This window comes from Schistocerca gregaria, chromosome X (assembly GCF_023897955.1).
Source record: "Schistocerca gregaria isolate iqSchGreg1 chromosome X, iqSchGreg1.2, whole genome shotgun sequence".
Lineage (NCBI taxonomy): Eukaryota > Metazoa > Arthropoda > Insecta > Orthoptera > Acrididae > Schistocerca > Schistocerca gregaria.
In genome coordinates this window covers 68,661,488-68,683,258 of record NC_064931.1, presented here as the reverse complement: position 1 = coordinate 68,683,258, position 21,771 = coordinate 68,661,488, and the positions used below count along the sequence as shown (strand labels likewise).

General features: G+C 37.5%; 1 protein-coding gene across 4 annotated transcripts in view; it reads right to left on the bottom strand.

The window, feature by feature from the left end:
* LOC126297594 (protein Aster-B-like) overlaps positions 1-21,771 on the bottom strand; it is a 206,066-nt gene that overhangs the window by 50,568 nt on the left and 133,727 nt on the right. For 2 of the 4 annotated variants that reach the window (XM_049988569.1, XM_049988571.1), the window contains 2 exons: positions 17,351-17,576; positions 15,246-15,287 (listed from right to left, as the gene is read on the bottom strand). In XM_049988569.1, coding sequence (XP_049844526.1) covers positions 15,246-15,287; positions 17,351-17,576 — 268 coding nt within the window. The remainder of the gene's footprint in view (positions 1-15,245; positions 15,288-17,350; positions 17,577-21,771) is intronic. The other 2 variants (XM_049988570.1, XM_049988572.1) reach the window with 1 other exon arrangement.

Here is a 21,771-nt window from a genome sequence, read left to right as displayed (position 1 = left end):
TGTACTTGTCAATGCAAAGTTAATAGCATACAGTTATTGTAAGAGTACACAAAGCATTACAATTACTGCCTGACAGTAGAGGAGTACTTGGGAGAGAGGAACAAGATTGCTGTGAATTGTATATGTAAATAAATATAGTGGCCCCTCACATTATACTGTAGGTGTGAGTAATTTTCGTTATAAATTGGTCTGGGGATCAGAAGTTGTCATCATGAAGCAATATAACTGCAAAGTCTTTTGCAACAGTTTTGTCATATACAAGGCTCTTCACGAATTTTTCATTTAAAATTAGTATAAAAGTCCAAGGTTTTGACTATATCCTCCACTGCCTCAGTCAGGAAAGCGACAGTGTGTCAAACAGCAGTACAAATCCACACACATAAACAATGTATTAGTGGGTGTTCTCTGTGACCAGAGATGACAGTGGTACCAACAAAGATGTGTCATCTGCAGTTTCTTTTTTCCTCCTCATGATATAACATATGGTGCATACATATATGTAGTTTCTCTTTATGGACCTTCCGTGCATTATTAAGCTCGTAATTCTGATCTTTATGAAAACTGTTAACAGTCATTCTATCTTCTGCAGCCTCTCTGAATCCTTGTAAACTGAAGTGTGTCCAGAATACATTTATATCTGAGCAACATCTTACGCCTACTGACACAGCTGCATGAAGCCACCACTGAGTTTTCTAGATTTATTTAATTTATATGGAGCCACTTGTAATATTGCTGCCCTTTAATTGCGCACTTATCATTTTCATTCTTGTACAGTAGGTGAACTGATGTGTGCTTAAACAATTTTTACAATGCAACACCATCAAAGTTAAATTTCTGATAAAGAACATTTATTGTCACAGAGCGCTAATGATGATCAGCATGCAGAAAAGACATTCCATTATTACAACAAAATGTATCAGCAACACACAAAGATTTGAAGGAGTCTAACATAAATACACCAGTAGCTTCTTATAGCTATTTGAATGCAGGCAAATGACTTAGGGAACTTTACTCAATGCCTGCTGAATATGGACTTTATACATTTCACTGTATGCAACAGTGGCTTATTGCTGACTCCCAGGAACTTTTCTCAGTGATTACCCAACACCACCTGCACCGGTTAGTACATCCTGTACTCACTCAGACACCTCACTAGCAGGATGCAACACCACCTGGTTTCATCATAATCCGATTCAGCATCACAGTGGAATGTTTACAGCGCCAGGTCACCATACTGTCGGGTCAGACTGCGCTAGCAACTACTGCCACCTTAACAACACTGCTTCTTTGGTGAGACTGACACTTCACATTACCACATCGCAGAACACAGATGCCACGGGTATATGCAAGGCTGTGCCACCAGACAAGGATGCACACCTACAGCTGTACTAGATTCATTGAAACAATATTGTGTTTACACGCACACCATCTGTCTTGTCGCAGCCACCTTACACCTCTTCCGGTCTCCCGAAGCCCTCACCAAACCATCAAACCAACAACGTCCAGGTGGGAGAACTGAGCACCAGCCAGACCACTAGAACAATGGCTCCTCCACCCCTCCTCCCCATAGCAGTAATTGCACACCCGCCCACTACAATTAAAATAAAGAGCTATTACATATTCAGTAACAACACAAAAGACAGGAATGATAGGTAATACAAGTACACATATGGAAACGAATTTATTTTGTTTGATTATTCATTATATTTTCTTGTAATGGGCTTGAAATGAGCTATTTTCTGGCCTGGATTTTTAAAATGCTCATTTTCCTCTGTGTTCCAGCAAAGACCACCAATATGTTTTCTAGGAGCTCAAATGTTATAATTCATTAACTAACATATTTTCATAGCAACACTTATTTTAATTGCCAGCCAATTTCAGTTTTTTTTATCTCCTGATGGCTTAATTTTCATTTACATTCTTATTTTTATTGTATGTCATTATTTTTGAGTCTTATGCTGAAAATGAATATATCCCTATCAGTTACAGAAGACCGTCTGCTAGCCAGCCTAATGTGGTGGAAAGTCAAGCCAGATAGGCCAGAATTCTGTAAATTCTCTCTTCTGACACTAGCCACAGCATCCAATTTTATTACAATTTTCAGATTTCTTACATAATAACTGCTAGTTATAAGTGTTTGTTACATACATACTGAACTCTTCAAAAATCATTACAGGAAACATAAAATGATCTGCATCATAACGTATGAATGTACGATTACACACATGAAAAGCAGGGTCAAACAAAAACATGAATCTTACAAGTTTGAGGTTTTAAAAATAAGTCTTCAATAGATGGCTCCCTCTTTAGCCCTCTTCCATGTTGCACTATCCCTCCAATTACGCAAACAGACATTACCAGCTGGCATAGCTTCCTCTTGCTCACTAATGTACTGCAGTGCTGCCTCAATCATCTTGAACTGTTCTGAATGTGGGATGAGATTTCTCCTGCCATCTACATTTGCCACCTCCTCCTGTGTTACTTCCCCCCCCCCCCCCCACCCCCACCCGTACCACACACACACACACACACACACACACACACACACACACACACACACACACACACACACCTCCATGTCACCATTCCCACAATATCATAGTCAGTTAGATCATCAATTTCGTCACTTGTCATCCATTCTGTGAAGTCACCTGCAGTGACATCCTCACATCCCACCCCAGTACAGTTTTGAGCAACAAAACAATATCATCATTCCCCTCTTTGACCCCTGTTTCACACATGGATTCAAAGTCAAAATGTCCACTTTATGATCTAACAGATTTTCCAAGAATTTTTAATGATACATGCAGAATCTTTTCCCACACTTCGATCACAACCTTAAGACATCTAAGATCATTTTCAGAATAGTTACAAGTCTTCATTATTATGACTCACTAGTACCAATGAACTAAGGAGACAGCGGCAATACTACTAATTTAGCATTTCAAGGATGTCCTGGTCCACTGGGTAACAAAGAGCAGCCACATTTGGTGGTGAAAATAATGCTCTGATATCTCCATCCATGACATTATCAGCGGCAGGGTGGGAGGTCGCATTATGAAGCAGCTGCAGAGCTTCCCTTGGTAAATTTTTGTCTTTCATATATTTCTCTAAAGCTCGCAAAAATTTGTTTTGGAACTATGTTTTAAAGATTTTTTAATTCAACCATGATTTCTTTTGATGAGTGTAATGTAGGGACTGTGACACCGAATTTGTGAGGTAGGGCTACGTTACTGCAAGCCAATATGGTAACTTGCTCCTTACTTTTCTTATATCCAGATACTGCAATTTTCTTTTTTGCAACAAGTATTTTTGTAAGGAGAATCTTGTAATTTAAGCCACCCACATCACAATTCTACAACTGTTCACAAAAAATTCTCTCCTCTCCTTTGAAGAGGGTCATTAAAGAATGGCCAAAGCCTCAGAGGATGAATCCTCTCCACTAATGATAATCTGATGAATACCAAATCTTTTCTTGCACTGATCTGGCCATCCACCACTGGCAGTAAATTCTGAATCTTCTCCTTCTACTTGTCACTGGTACTGCAATGTTTTTTTCTGCAATATCGGCCCAGTAATGGGAAAACTTTTCCCTCTTCAATGCTCATGCCACAAAAATAAAGCTTTCTCAACTTCTTTAATTTACCTTTCAACACTTTCTTCCTAATTTTTATTACATTTCCAATTGCTTTGGAAGCACATCGCTTTTCAGTTTTTGCTCTATTTTTCTTCCATTCATCAACAGTACTTTTTCCTATCCCTGACTCCAAAGGAATAGTTTTGGCTGCTACCATAGAATCCAGTCACATTACAGCAGGTAGTTTGTGATTACTGAACTGTCAGTTTAATAAGGCACGGCTACAAAATACTGACACAAATTCTTTACAGACGAATGGAAAAAATGGTAGAAGCTGACCTTGGGGAAGATCAGTTTGGATTCCATAGAAATAATGGAACACATGAGGCAATACTGACCCTATGACTTAAGGCTACTTACAATTTGTACAGAACCCATGAAAGGGAAGCAGTGGTTAGGAAGGGAGTGAGACATGGTTGTAGCCTATCCCCAATGTTATTCAATCTATACACTGAGCAAGCAGTAAAAGAAACAAAAGAAAAATTTGGAATAGGAATTAAAATCCACGGAGAATAAATAAAAACTTTGAGGTTTGCCAATGACATTGTAATTCTGTCAGAGACAGAAAAGGACCTGGAAGAGTAGTTGAATAGAATGGACAGTGTCTTAAAAGGAAGCTATAAGATGAACACCAACAAAAGGAAAATGAGGATAATGGAACATAGTCTAATTAAATCAAGTGATGCTGAGGGAATTAGATTAGGAAATGAGATACTTAAAGTAGTATATGAGTTTTGGTATTTGGGGAGCAAAATAACTGATGATGGTCAAAGTAGGGAGGATATAAAATGTAGACTGGCAATGCCGTGAAAAGCGTTTCTGAAGAAGAGAAATTTGTTAGCATCGAGTATAGATTTAAGTGTCAGGAAGTCTTTTCTAAAAGTATCTGTACGGAGTGTAGCCAGGTATGGATGTGAAATGTGGAAGATAAACAGTTTAGACAAGAATAGACTACAAGTTTTCGAAATGCGGTGCTACAAAAGAATGCTGAAGATTAGATGGGTAGATCATGTAGCAAATGAGGAGGTACTGAATAGAATTGGGGGAGGAGAGGAATTTGCGACACAACTTGTATAGAAGATGGGATTGATTGGTAGGACATGTTCTGAGGCATCAAGGGATCACCAATTTAGTATTGGAGGGCAATGCGGAGGGTAAAAATTGTAGAGGTAGACCAAGAGATGAATACACTAAGCAGATTCAGAAGGATGTAGGGTGCAGTAGTTACTTGGAAATGAAGAAGCTTGCACACGATAGAGTAGCACGGAGAGCTGCATCACACCAGTCTCTGGACTGAAGACTGTAACAACAAAAATGGTTTTCAATTCACAGTCACCACAAGTTTTTTTTTTCCATTCATAGTTAATTTTGGACTCTTTGATTAAAACACAAAGAACCACACAAAACAGCAGATTAACACACACTTTGGGTATCCAATACACAACTGATGAAACAAAAAACACAGGGCTGCCAGTACAGCTGCTCTCTATGCATGTTCAATATTGTTTGTGAGCAATGGTAGAGGGCTTCTATGTATTGTTTGTTGGAGAGTGGTTCCAGTAATGTATTCAGTATTAACAAAACAGCATGTACCTCATAACTGTGACTCCAAATGTGCTGGAAACACAAAAGACACACAAAAAATTTTGAAATGCCACACAATGTTGTAGCCAGCACTTTATTCCTTAAGCTTTGGAAAAATATAGCATGTACAATAAATTAATTCTCATTTTATCGTGGGGAAGTATTATTATGGCTTTAATAAGTAGGTCTAATAGTCATGAGTCAGACAGTTGAAAGTCTACTGTATATTATATTTACTGGCATCACATATATAACATATGGTGTCATTGCTAAAAAAAATCTTTTTAGAACCTTTCGAACATTGCCAATTAAACGACAAATAACTCTGCATCCAAACAGCGTTGAAAGTTACTCGAAAGAAAGCATTCTCATCACTTCAAATTTCTATTTGTGAGATGACAGCAGCACTAAGGTTGTGTTCACAGTGGCACCAACAATAGTTGGCAGAGGTCACCCAATAACATCGGCCAACAGTTTGGTCACAATGCATCCAATCCCCTTCATCAGTTTTTGGTGAGGTCAAGGAAGTTGGATTAGGTTAGACTCTATTCTATGTATGAAGTACATTAGAATCTAACCTCCTAGGTCAAGATGGATACCATGATGTTTCAGTGCTGCTACACTGTGGTTTCTGCACTTAAAAAGATGCTGAATGCATTTGAATGAGCTATGCCTGTCTCAAAAAGAATGTTGTGATTACTGTACACTTTTTCGTAAGTTACTGGAATAACCAGACAAGCTTTATAAACATACTGAGATGAGGAGAGGAAAAAAGCAAGATTACAAACCCTGTTCTGCTGTATTTATTTGAAGTTGTGCAAACACACATCAATTAACCTCCAATGACTGTCATCCAGCATACATGTGAAAGACAAGCATAAACTTTAGAACAAAATATTTGGAACACCTGAAGCACTGGAAAGTGGAAACCCATACACCATATCTGCAAACCAATTCGCATAACAGAATCACCATCCCACTGACATAAAAAATGACAGTAAGCAGTAATAATAATTAGTAGACAGTTAATACAAACCTACGACATCCCAAAAAAGATCTATTGCAGTAAATATAAATGTAAGAAACACCATTCTTGTCACTTATTGTCATCTGAAATCTTTACGTTTGGACGATGAGATCGGCTACCTGGTGATCACACCTGTAGTGGTATACCGTTTTGAAAATATCAGCTGCCTCTGGCTGATGTTTGTCGTCAACAGACTCCACTGATATCGGTGCCACTGCGACTGTAACCTGAGAGAAGATGTCCCATTTATCTTGACCACCAAAGTCACTTTTTTGTTCAGAAGTACACTGAAAAATGAATCCAGAAAATGTTGTTCAGCAACCACATTGCAAAGCCAGACTCGTCTGTATCTGTAGCTGTAAAAGTTGGCAAGCTAGTCACTGTTTACTTTATCTCTGACTGAGGTACTTCTTGTTTTTCAAAAGCTTGCAAGTTTCTTCATTAAAAATTCCTTCTTGCCAAAATGGTGACAGTCTTTGAACTGTTTAAACTCGGAATACGGGTAACAGCGTTATCCAACACCCTTACATTTAAAAACTTTAACACAGCAAATTGTTCCAAAAATTGTGCATTTTGGAGAGATCTTTAATTCCGTGCATCACTTAAACTGCAAATTTTCATAAGATTGTATATACGGAAACCACCAAATATGGCACTTCAGCTTCAAAATCAAGTAATTGACATGCAGTTGCTTGGCTTGCTTCTAACTACCACTCACAAGACAGAACGTGATGTCCCACGATTGTGTATCTTGCGGGTGGACAGAGCCTGATCTGTAGTGTAGCCCGACTGACTGAAAGAAGCAAACATGAAAGGCCGTGTCTGCAAAACTCAAGTGCTGCGCCTGGTAGTTTTTGTATTTGTATTTGCATACTGTGAAAATATCCAGTTTAATTAAAAAACTGCACTTAAGATCTTTCCAAAGTGTGATGTTTTTCCTATGACTTCTTGTGCAAAAGGGTCTGGAAAATTGACTTTGGCAGATAAAGCTCTTACAGGCTGTGCCACATGTATGCAGCAGTTTGTTAAAAAGGAAATGAATGCTTATTTTAAGACTATATGGGTAACCTCAGACTTGACTCAAGACAGACTCAAGATCCAGTTTCAACAGTAAATAACTATCAATGGCCAACATCAGTAAACTTCTGCCTTCACATTTGTAAGACTTTTTACTTAGGAATTGAGAAAATGCCAAATTTCGCAATATTTCACAAAAACTTCCTATTTCATATTAAGTTGGTAGAACCAAAAATTTCACACTATCTCTCATGTTATTGTTTACGAGAAATCTTCCTTTCTAGTAATAGCATACGTTCTTGGATAAAGAAAAATTTGCGTTAGGAGACAGTAACACTAGACTTTTTGAAAGTTTCCTGTCCTAAAATCTGAATATTTATGTAAAAATATTTCTGGTTAGTAATATTTGCTTAATTATAAGATTTAGAGAAAAGTACAAGATGTTCCTGACATGCACTATGTGAGTCAAAGTATCCGGACACCACTAAAAACTATATGGTTTTCATATTAGGTGCATTGTGCTGTCACCTACTGCCAGGTACTCCATATCAGTGACCACAGTAGTCATTAGACATTGTGAGAGAGCAGAATGGGCACTCCACAGATCTCATGGATTGAACGTGGTCACGTGATTGGGTGACACTCGTGTCATACATCTGTATGTGAGATTTCCACACTCCTATACATTCCTAGGTCCACTGTTTCCAATGTGATAGTGAAGTGGAAACATGAAGACACACATACAGCACAAAAGCGTACAGGCCAACCTTGTCTGCTGGCCGACAGAGACCACTGACAGTTGAAGAGGGTCATAATGTGTAATAGGCAGGTGAGGAAACTTGGATTTCATCGTCAAGTGGCTGCTCATAAGATACACATCACACTGTTAAATGGCAAACGATGCCTCGCTTGGTGTAAGGAGCATAAATATTGGACAATTGAACTGTGTAAAACCATTGTGAGGAGTGAAGAATCGCGGTACACAAACTGGCGATCCGATGGCAGGGTGTGAGTATGGCGAATGCCCGCAAAAGTCATCTGCTGATGTATGTAGTGCTGACAGTAAAATTTGGATGCTGTGGTGTTATGGTGTGGTCACGTTTTTCATGGGGGGGGGGGGGGGGGGGGGGGGGGGGGCACTTTCACCCCTTGTTGTTTTGTGTGGCACTATCACAGCACAGGCCTACACTGATGTTTCAAGCATCTTCTTGCTTCCCACTGTTGAAAAGCAATTCGGGGATGTCGATTGCAGCTTTCCCCACAATTGAGCAACTGTTCATAATGCATGGCTTGTGGAGGAGAATAACATCCCTGTAATGGACTAGCCCGCATAGAGGCCTGACCTGAATCCTATACAACATCTGGGGGATGGTTTGGAACGCCGAATCAATGCTAGGCCTCACCAACCGAAATCAATAGCTCTCCTCAGTGCAGCATTCTGTGAAGGGTGGGCTGCCATTTCCCAAGAAACCTTCCAGCACCTAACTGATTGTATGTCTGCAAGAGTGGAAGTTGTCATCAAGGCTAAGGGTGGCCCAAGACCATATTCGATTCCAGCATTACCGAAGGAGGGCACCACAAACTTTTAAGTCTTTTCAGCCAAATATCTGGATATTTTTGATTACATAGTGTAGTATAGAAACAGGCACTCAAAAGAGGTAGGTCAATCCAAACACAAATCATTATTAGTGGAGTCAGATATTCCAGTGCATTTGATATTTGTGAGTCTTCAATTATGCATACACCCTTAAAGAAAATGTTTCTATACAGAATATTTCTACTGTTATCATCAGCCATATGTGAACTGTACTCTGAACAATAAGATTTAGGAAATTACAGGATGGTTTGTATATCAAGTGTGCAAAATAAAGGAGAAAAAGAAACTTTATTGTGGGACCTGCAGCATATATTATGTACAGTGTGATGTAACACAAAGAATTGCAGGACAGTGTGCTGCTTGATATTTTATTTTAGTATATAAGCTTATTTTGCCTTTATTGCCTTCATCAGTAAAAGTCCTGGCATTGTAGATTGACATATGTGAACTTTGAGTGAACTATTATTGCTGTCTGTAGTTGTTAGATGTCACTTTTTAAAGTTGTTACATAACTTGCTGTTCTATATATATTATAATACTTTTTTCCCCATCTGACAGTTGCAGAAATTCAGTTTTGATGGCTAGTTGTTCTGAGTAAACAACTAGTTTCAAACTTGAATTTCTACAACTGTCAGACAATGGGGGCAAAAAACACATGCAACAGCAAATTATGTAACAACTTTAAAAATATGATGAAAAAAAACCAGACTCAAAGTTGACATACGTCCATTCATTTACGGGGTCAGGATACGTAATGATGAAGGCAATAAAGCCGAAATAAGCTTATATACTAAAATAAAATATCAAGTGACATACTGTCTTCCAGTTCTCTGCCATAAGAAAAGATACAGTAACACCTATATCGAGAGTGGTATCAAAGTGAGTGAAGTTATTTCACCTTGTTATATTTCACAGCACTGTCGAAGTGCGCTGAAAATCAGTTTGGATTCAGTCCAAGCTAAGTGCTGTCACATTCACACAAATTACCATAATATCTAAGACTGGGGCCATGACTGTCTTCCACTTAGTATTCTAGGATTTTTTAGTCACCTTCATCAGCCCCTGTTGCAATTATGATACCACATATCATTTCTCTATTTCTCTACAACTACAACAACGGCTGCAAGAAACTGGTATGTTCGCAACCATTGAGTGCTTGCTGTGGTGGTAAGACACACACACACACACACACACACACACACACACACACACACACACACACACACACACCTTTTACGATGTCATCTACGTCACACAAAAGATAACCTGACAACAAATACTCAAAACATTGCCCGTGCCGTGGACTTGGGCAGAGCACACGGGTTGAAGCCCACTGTTTCTGCTGCATGTGTGTAGTGTGAAGTGAAAGATTTAAAAGTGATCTGATCTTCAAATTTACTTTACATCCAAATTATACACTTATGGACATGCATTCCTTATCAAAACTTCATTTGCTAAGTCCCTTTACAACCTTCAGAAGCCTGTAATAGAAATTGTAAAATACACTGTATATAATTTGTCTTTTTTACTTACTGTTGCTCCACAGACTGGGAGAAACAGAAAATTCTGATTCTTTTGTGTTGATTGCGAATGTGTGCACCTGATTGAGCAAGTATGTGCCTATAGTTTACTGAGAGCACTAATCTCATGTCATATACTCTGTAGTCATTTTGTCTGAACAAAGCAGTTGGACAGTTTCTCTTGCCGTCATGATCATCCTTGTTTGACATGCTTTTAGGTTTTTGTGTCAGAGTTCTGACACACAACGCTAAAAACTTATTAGACAACGACTCTCTCAGTGCTGAATTAAACTATCTAGTGTCTGTTCAGACAAAAGAACTACTGGGCACAGATCACTAGAACAGCACTCTCTCAAATGCAAATTCACGGCACACACTCAAATGCAAATTCACATCCAATCAATCGGCATAAAACAATTATCATATGACATTAATAGTCTTAACTGGAATATCATTGAGAAAAATAGACTGACTATTAACACCCAATGCATTAAAACTGGTTTTTTCTGTCCAAAGAAATCGAAGAGATAATGTGTCCTGTGAAGGCAGTAATGGTCTCAAGCGAGAGTCCTATGTACTTACAATACTCTGTGTGAATGTGACTGTACCGATGTGGGACTGAATATAAACTGTTTTCCAACACTTTATTGAACACCAGCAGCACATCTGGTACAGAAATCTATAAAAATCACCAGCGACTAAAAGAAAGCTCTACGTAAATATTGTCTGTTTGAACAGGCACAAATTCTAGCCCATACTTCAAATTATTGAGAGTTAATTATTATGAGGCCATGTAAGTCAGAAGTGGGTTACAAACTTTTCAGAGATACTGGCTACCAAACCATCAAAACACAGAAGTGTGCAATTTGTACAGAGACCACAGAGAAGAATGCATCACATTTTACATTGCAGATGACATATCATTGTAGGCACAGATGTAATATTTGTTCATTTGCTTATAATATATTTTATCTAATTAAGTAGGCAGTCACAGGCTTCTCTAATTACAGTGTAAATTACTTCCCGAGTAAGATACAATTTTACAAAAGTGTACTAGAATTTGTCCTAAGTATTATATTTGCAGACATAACTTTTTTAAATGCCTATTTATGATAACTAAAGAACTCAAATTATGTACTATGATTATGGACAGTTTTATATGTTAGTGCAAGTACTGGATAATCTGAACAGTACTTGAGAAACCTGACTACGAATTAACTACAGCCACTTATCGTGAATCACCAACTACAGGGAATCTAATATTATTATTAGTTCACCAACAATTATCCTATCCCATGCATCAAATTTTCTGTCTGTGTATGAATGGACAGATAAGGACACTGAAGTGTAATGCACTTTACAGGGAGAGAGGGTTAGAGTGAACAGCAACATTATTAGCAACCATACACAAGTTATGAATTATTAGTGCTGTAAAAATGCATTAAAATCAACAAAATGTGTATTCAAAACATTAGTAGAAACCAAGTAAGCCCCTGCCATCTCACCAGTAAATAAAAAGCTTTCTGTGCACCATGTTCTAAATGGTGGAAACATAACACAAGCATTGTAAAATTGTGAGTACTGTCACCAGAGGCAAAAGCCAGGGCTTATATGACAGTCTCTCACTCAGAAGTGATTCTGTGAATAGAGTAAGGTATGCCACAGCCATGCTGCTAGTTACACTGGCCTCTGACTGTTGCCTATCATTGCCACCCATTCGATGTGTACGCACAGAATAGGTCAGCATTCAAGCATTATGTAGGCTAGACGTAATGATATTTTTGTCACATCTGTAGCCGGATCATACAATCATCTACACAAAATTACCATACTGAATTAATAAACTAGAAGACTCTTTCACTTCTGAGAAAGATTTTTGTACCCAAATATTTGCTTCAAAAACAGTCATCCCAGTGTTGCTGTTCTGGCAAGATTAGACGGTTGGCCAAAAGGCCACAAAGACAGGGTTCCTATTTTGAGCGATTTGGGTTCACCCCATATTTACAACTAGGTGTCTGTTTCTAGCCTTCACATCAGAAAATGTGAACACCATATTTCCAGTTCTATGCAATTCATCCAACATTTGAAGTCTCTGCGTTTCGGTCCCTCGAATTTGCTTGTGAGCTTTGATGTATGTCTCTCTTTTTACCTAGGCTTCTCTTCAAGGGCCCTTGCTGTTAATAAGGAAAAACTGGACACAGAAATGATGAAATTTGTCATCACATGCTGACATTGACTTACTTTTTATGCGATGACAATCATTTTGAACAAGCTAATGGAGTGGTTCTGGGTAATCCTTTACCCACCATAGTTACCAATTTAGTTACGGAAGACTTTGAATACAAAAACTGAGTGTGGCAGTTTTTAAAATCTACCTGCTTTTAGAGATACATTGATGATACATTTACAGTGTGGTCACAGTCTGAACCATTTCCAGGATTGTTCTAATTGCCTTCAACTCAATATTAAGTTCATAATGGAGTGTAAAAAGGGATGGAAAGCTTCTGTTTCTGGATGTACTGGTCTACAGAAGGAACAATGGGCCTCTGGGATACAGTGTTTATAAAATACCAATGCATAAGGACTGGTATCTACATGCAATTAGTTGTGATCCACCATACCAATGCACAGGGCTCCTGCGAATGTCAACAAGGAAGGCTTACGTCATCTCAGATGCAGAAAGAATGACACAGCAGCTACAATACCTAAAGCTCGTGTTAAAGTAGAATGGTTACATGGTCAAACAGATCTGTAATGTCTTTGAGTTTCAACCTTCACTGCAGCTAGTAGAAGATGCAGTCATACTGGTTCCCTTACTGCCATATGAAGATCAGAGCGAACCTTGGCTCGGTAAATGCTGATCAAGGATTGAGGAAGTCTGATGTTTACAAGATCTCTTGCCATCGTGGAAACACACACACTGACCTTACAATTTGCACCATTCACAATAGATGTGTAGAGCACAAAAACCTGAGAAATCTGTGATGGCAGAGGACTGTCTAACCAAGGGACAAAGAATGATTACAATGAGACACATATAGATGCCCCTGCATCTTGCAATTGGGATCTGTGTTTTTAAAGGAATCAGTCGAAATTAAATTGGAGGACAAAACTGCAAATAGCGACAAGGACTACCCTTTAGGTAAAATGTGGAATCCTGTTTTAACTCACATTAAAAAACAATGGTCTTGGACTCAGCCTGCAGGATATATTGACAGAGGTGCTCAAAGGACAGTCATTATTCCTGCTAGGTTTTATCATCGGGTGTAGTACTTCCACTTGCGTTAGGTGGCTGCAGTGACAATTTCTGGCACACCCACTGTTTGTTTTCTGTGGTGCATAAAAGGGCCAATGTTGATGGTATGAATTAATTTCATTGTGATTAGCAAATAGCATTCTCTCTTGAGTATGGTAGACATATGGACCACTGAAATTTTGTGTGTAAATGATTATATGTTCTGGCTGCAGAGCCAACAAAAATATCATTAGTTAATATGATGGAAAAATCTATGTTGTCAATAACTTATGTACTTGGACTCCCATATATCTCTGTAACTAGCAGAATGAGATCCTCCCATGCCTTTTGAAACAAGGAAGGGTATCTTAGATGTCGAGTGGCTGGCTGGTTGAGGGAAAGGGACCAAACAGTGAAGTCATTGGTCCCAGTGGATTATGAAAGGATGGGGAAGGAAGTCGGCTGTGCCCTTTCAAAGGAACCATCCTGGCATTTGCCTGAAGCAATTTAGGGAAATCACGAAAAACCTAAATCAGGATGGCCGGATGCGGGTTTGAATCATTGTCCTCCCGAATGCAATTCCAGTATGCTAACCACTGCGCCACATCACTTGGCCTATGATGTTCTGAACAATGTTTTCGTTGGTGCAAAAGGCACTGCTTAGACTCCAGTGGTGTTCACAACCTCAAAAATTACAATGCTTACTTAAAATCACACAGATTTCAAGTTAACAAATGCAATTTTGAAAGCTGTATTTTTTGTGCACTAATATCTTCAAAAACAACATGAATCTCATAAATTAGAGTGGAGACATGCCCCAACTTTGTGTTAAATCTCTGTCCATCTGAAAATTTTAACTCAATCTGATGCTGCTTGGCTTGGAGCCCAAATTTCCATGCTGCTTATAGATGACTTGTGTAACTACTTTGTGCGTGTATAAATGTAACCTCAGCTAGGACATTAACTTACTTACTTTCTTTCTTTCTTAAATACCCATTTGTCTTGCTCAGTGTGCTGTTTATGTTAAGGTTTGTGTCATCCTCATGTTTCAGATAACACTGAAGTTACTCTCTGATGCAAGAGAGATTCCACTGCTGTGCCCACTGGTGAGCATTCCCCTACATGCAAAGTTCACATTATCTCAAAGTCGGGGGTTAAATATTCACACTGTTATCATACAGGCTCTTTTGAAGCCTACTGTGAATTCAGTACTAAACTAAACTTAAAGGTAACTGGAGAATGCTATAAATGGGAAACATGCTATTTTCCTTAGTTGTCATTTAAATTCTGTTAATTTGAAAAAAATATTTCACTTCTTCATGGAACTATATTAACTGTATCACTCACAATGAAAATCAAGGGATGAACAAAATTTCACAAAACTTGTTATGTTGTGAATAACACAGCAACTGCAATTTTTAACCAGCTATCCATGTGGTAATGTAACATTGGCATTGACTGTAACAGTTACTATCACATGACATCCATTTAGAACTATCAAAGACAGTAATATTAGTAGAGTTTATCACAAAATGAAATAGCTTCCACCACATGCAATTGTCCATTATTATTCCAACAGGTGTCACTCTACATAAAATTTAAAACTATGAATTTCTCCATGAACTTACACATTTGGAAGCTGACACCACATGTTGTCTTAGGTAACTTTCCTAAAAGGGCAAGCAAAGTGTATGAGCAACTCAGTGTGTCACAAGACTAAAGATTAAAGTCAGTCTCTCTCTCTCTCTCTCTCTCTCTCTCTCTCTCTCTCTCTCACACACACACACACACACACACACACACACACACACACACACACACCAAATTAATTTTGAGGCTAATTAGATTTGTCATTGCAAGTAGCAACTATGATTACCATCATCGAAAGATTACAGTGCCTCAGAATGTAGTGAAATTGAGATATATATCTTAATCTCACATCAAAGGAGGAGAGGTCCCCCGTGGTCGGATCAGCTTTTTGAAACCACCTACTTCGTGGTGTAGGTTAGGGTCCAAGGCATCACGCCCTAAAGCCATTCATCCTGGGCCACTGTTTATGAGAAAGCAACAGAAAACAACAGAAAAAAGTTGGTAACATACTAGACTGATATGCTAGGTGATGGATTTGAATCCTGTCTACTTTTTAGATTTTCAGTTTTAAATTTTTATCAAAATGACTTCCATCATTATATCCATTCAGTTAATTGGTTCAAATGTACTTTTTTAAATTTCTAAACCAATTTTGCTCAAATTTTGTCTTCCTCTCTTTTTTTCCATTTGGAATCTTTGTTAAACTAGTCTTAATTATTTTTATTTATGTATTGCAAAATTTAAGTGTTTAAAAATACTGATTCAGCAGCTAAAGAACAAAAGGCAAAATAATTTAATAGTAATTATACTGATACTGCATCAGTCACGAAAATTAATTTTTTGCTGAGAGACATGCAGTTTTTGGATGTTAACCATCAAACATTTGAAAGATGAAATGGTGTTGCACCATGGACAAAATGTAAATGCTATGTTTCTATATTCACATTGTTTCTTCATCAAATTTGAAGGGGAGTTCACGACATTACTGTCCTGAAATAAGAGCTTTCCATTACACAATTTCGATCCATAGCAGGAATACCGCATTATGTTACCATATGCTGGTGCAAACATAATCCAATTTACAACTGAATGGATGTTGATTACATCTTCACATTCAGCAATTTTGCATTTACCTTGAAGTAATTCAGGTGCACTCTGAAGTATTTTTATCTTATATTTCACCTGATGATAAAGTTCTTCACATGGCTGACACAGGTGAGTACATTTTGGAGGAAACACATATTGTGCTCTCCAAAGAACCATTCCATGAATCAATAAGTACCAAAAATCATTTCCTCTGAGTTCCAGTTTCATTACAGATTGCAAATATTGTCTGTACAATTCTTTCCCTAATTTTCCTGACTTTAAGCAAATGCTTTATTATCATTGGTAATCTTAAAATTTTTATGGTCATAACAAGACATTTAAGTTTTAACTGAAATAAGGGATTATTATAAAAAAAATCAAGCAAAATGAGGAATAGTGTAATACCATGGATGAAAATATTAAATGATTAAAACAGAAGAAATTAACTCAAAGCTAATAAATAAATATAATTAAAACCAGATGGACAGAGATTCCAAATGAAAAAAGAATGATAGGAAGACAAAATGAGAGGAAATAAAAATGTTAATACAGTGGACAAAATGGTGCGGCAAAGCACCAGGGGGTGAAATGCATTTGAACCAATTAATTATATAATTAAATAAAAATAGCAATGGAAGTCATTTTGACAAAAATTTAAAATAGAAATCTAGAAAGCATCTGACAAGATTCAAACTCATCACCTTCAGCATATCAGTTTTGTACACCAGCCATCACACTATGCCATCACTTAAAATGAATGTATAATTTATAACACTCTAGACTGTTATGCCAAATTCTTTTCTATCAATTACTCATAAACAAGGGACCACCAGGGTTAATGGCTTTACAGTGATGCCTGCGACCTTACCCTTCACCACCATATAGGTGGTTTCAAGAAGTTGTTCTCGCCACAGGGGACCTCTCCCTGTCAGTGACAAATTATATTAATGTAACATAATATAACAACAGATCTTCTAGAACATTGCATATGGAGAACATTAGGATATTTCCGTTCCTGCTTTCCTACGAGCCATATACTTTATAAGGATTACTGTACCTGCTGTCTTCTCCACATCAGACTCTGTAGTATCACTCATGTCTGTTGGTAAATCTGCAGATGCCAATGTGCTAGCTGATTTGTCTGGCATAATGCCATGCTGGCCAGGAGAACTTCCAGGTGTATTCATTTGATTCATTCGTGCTATTTCTGGGTCAATGTTTTCCTGTTGATCCTCTTCCATAAGAAGACTGTCAACTGGTTGCTCAATAACTCCGTAACATTCCTTGTGGAAGAAGAAGAGAATACAGTCAGCATATCTTCAAAGTAAATTTTCTATTACAAGTAACCACTACAATATAACGCATGAAACACGAAAAATATAGTTCCCTTTCGTACACACAAAACTCAATCTTTGTATTTTTAAATAAGATATGTAAACACTGTTATAAAATGGATAGAATAATTAGTCTGTCACACAAATAACTAAAGTTTTTTAATACAATTAGAGGAAGTGCACAAAGGATATAACAATGGTTTTCATAACGAAGAATTATTAGCATCTCATCTTTCATACAACGTTACTTTTTTTATTTTTCACCTAGGGTGAAGAAAAAACAAAAAATAAAGACATTTAGTCAAACAGTTAATCTTCTCCTCCTACAAATTTTTATTTTGTGGTTAGGGATCAGAAGTGCAACAGAAAAGTTAACAACCTCCAAAAAATTTAGTTCAGCAAACAAGATCAACTCAAACAAAAATTCATTCAGACAGATAGTTGTGGATGCTGTTACTTTGCTTTTTAACAATAAATTCATTGCATGAAATCTATGGGGGGGATAAAAAAATAAAAAATGAAAAAATGAAAATAAAATATTAAGAATGAGTATCCGTAACATTAAAATCTTAAAACTCTCTAATGACACATTAAGAGTTGCATTTTTTGTGCCTGAAGAGCTGCACGAGTTGCCTCTTTCACCACATGTGCTCCTCCTGCTCCTTTCTTCTTTAGCCCCACAACAATGCTACTGTTAAAAAATATGTGATTTGATTTTCATACTTAAGTGTGTATGAGTCATTACATGATCCAGTTTTATGCAGCAAACATGAGGTTTTTTTTTTTCTTTTTAAATACGAGGGTTGTAACTTGTTACTGTCCTTCAAAGTAGTCAACAGCATTGTGTAGAACCTGTTGCCAGCGATGTGGACGGCGTAGTATGCCATTAGCAGAGCCTGTTCCTTTGATGGTGCCAATGGAGCAATCTACAGCCAGTCGAATCTCTGGAACAGTTCTGAAGCGAATGCCACAAAGTGGTTCCTTCATCTTCAGAATCAAATCAAAGTCACAAGGACTTAAGTCATATTACTGTTCGTGTTTGGAGCATCACCTGCGACCAGCTTTGCGAAAGAAGTGGCGACAATTTCTGCACAACCCACCAATCACTTTGCATGACAACGCGTGGGCACATACAGCACGAGCTGTGGCTGCTCTGTTCGATCGATGGGACTGGCGGTTGTGAATAAATAGTTGCCACTATTTAAGTTCCAACCCTCGTAATAATAAAGATGAAAAGCAAGAATGTATTCTGCATAAAGTTTAGCTCTTCTGCATACAATTTAGCTCTTATCACCAGTCAGTACATCATTTATAGCATGACTTTTGCCTGTTAATGAAAGTTGTTATTCTTTTGGCATAGCCTCTCTTTTGGGATATGATAATGCTTGGACTACCATAATAAAGGAGATGAAATACAAGAAGTAATTTTTAGGGCTAGAACTGTCTACCTACTACTGTTCGCATACTTAACTGACACCAACTTAAGCCTGGAACCTTAAACACTCCACAAGCATCTATCACATCAATAATATATCACATCAGAATCATTTTTAAGATACTTTATCAAGGCTATAACACACTGATCAAGATATTTGTGCTGACATTGTTATGTGGTTGTCCTGAACAGTTTTCACAATATCACGTTTACTGAGTAAAAGAACAAATTTGTCAGTGACAATTTCACGAATGGTTTTATGTGAATAATTTAGTTGATTTATTCAGTTTCACAATGGGAACACAAGACAAAGAATTCTGCAAGGATTTCATTTACCCTCAATTAATTTTAATAAGAACTCCACATTTGTGGAAATGTAAGAAGTACACTATTGTATACGTAACCAAATAACATTCCATTCTACTAATTCCATATAGAATGTACACAAAATTTTTCAGTATTCTTACAAGGTTCACTTACAACTGCCACACTTATTGATTCCTGTACCCACCACAATACAGAACAGAGGAACCGAACACACAGGAGACATTAGAAATGATGTCCAAGTCTCAACAGCATGAATAAACACATCAGAAAATACAATGTAAAAACACTCCAGTTAATGAAATTTTTACACCCCTACTGCACCAAAAACCATGTTAACCTCAGTAAATGATCAATGAACTTTGTAAGAAGTGCAACACCTGTGTTCCTATTTGATGAAGAACCAATGTGTCTGCCAAAACACTTAAAACAGTGCGAACAATCTAACATGTTGGCAGAATCAGAGCTCTTCCATATATTATGAGGATAAACCAATACATGATTTCCGTGCTTACTGAAAATTAAATTATGTATTTCTACTGTTGAAGCATGCCACAACAAAGAAATCAAGGGCATTTCTCCTTCAAGAATTTTTTTGTAATATATTTCAACACACACCACAAACAGCCACACGAGAAAGTTCACATATAATATTAATACGTAACATTTGCATTTATTTGCCCATCATTAAAGGAAGTTTCCGCATCAGTTGCAACCATATCATTTGCCAAGTCATGCAAGTTATGTCTAATGTAAGTGCATGCAGGCAAGTGCTCACACTCGGACCACCACCCCCAAAGGGTATCTATTTTGAGAGATGTGCTTAATTTGGTTTACATGAACAGTATCTTTTTAATTTTAGTTCCTCTTAGTTATAAAAAAATGTATCTTGCCCTGAGGAATTTCACATATTATTGAAGGATAGTAATTCTATGTACATCTTCACAGAGAAAATGAGACTCCCTGGTGTATTACTAGCTCCCAACAAAAGATTTAAATATCTGAAGTCAAGAAATGAAATAATTTTTGTAAAATGAATAACAAAGGCAGCACTGGAGGTAAGACAAACATCCACAAAAGACGGATCGCCACTCATAATCAAATGGTGTATAAAAATCAATGTTATTATATGGACAAATGGCATGTCACACACGGAGGTGCCGTTAATTATAGATGTGCTGCATCAACTGTAGATTTCAGTCTTTCTTGGTATTTGGTAAATGTAGAGAGACGAAGGGTACCACACATCTTGAGAAATAACCAACATACCACACATGTACTTCTTTCCACGAACAGCTGCAGCTCTGGAGAATAGATGACACATTCCTTTAATCACATCTTGACAGTTGATGCATATCATTCGATCCAAAACTGAAACAACAGAATGCTGAATGGAATACTTCAACAAAATTTGTAGAATAAATGCCCATTGTACTTGCTGCACAAAAAAAACTTTTCCTTCCAACTAGTGTCCATTTAGTTCATACGCACTGAATCTTACTATAATAAAACATGAGAAAGTTTCTTCATGACGACCATCCAATAACATCTAATGCAACAGGCAATCTATGCTAAACAATGTTACACCTGTCTTCAGTAATACCTGCATGATGAACATCTAACAGTTTCTAATGCAAAAGGCCAATCTATAGTAAACACTATTCCATCTCCCTTCAGCAATATGAAACGAAATTCCTGTGTGATCATTTCAATTTCCTAGTTAGGAAATACTACACAGATGTCATTTTAGCAGATATTACCTTCAAAAGTAACACTCCCAATCACATGGTGCTGTATTTAAGTACTAGCTGAACTTGCAAGAACAAATGTACTGTGAGGACACTATAGGTAAAAGCGCCTAAATATGTGCGAGGGTTAGTTTCATACAAGACTGATAGTACCTTATTATGAAGGCCACACTGGCCTCAAGGAACCTGAAACTGTCAATATAGAAAAAACAGGAAGAAAGATTAATGTATATGGTCAGTCCATTCATAAGATACTGGGTTACTCTTTATAAGTTTTATATAACTGACAAAATGGGCTGTTAAATATCAGGGTTACACACACTGTTAAAACATGGAAGTCCATGTATTGTGGCAGATGACTGCACATGGATGTGAACTTTCAGATGTGGCAATCATGCCCAACAGGTAATATTTGCTTGTACTATAGACACTGCAGCAGCTGATAACAGTGGCTCTCATTCCTTCCCTGACAACTGAGAGTTTACACCTGTGATAAAGCACAGAACATAGTGTAATTGAAATTCACAATCCCCTTATGACTTTTGCCACCACAGCACAGAATTCATTCCTTCTTGAACACATTCCCAAGCAACTGAAATGAAGACATCTACCTAGTAACAAGCAGCACTCATTTTCA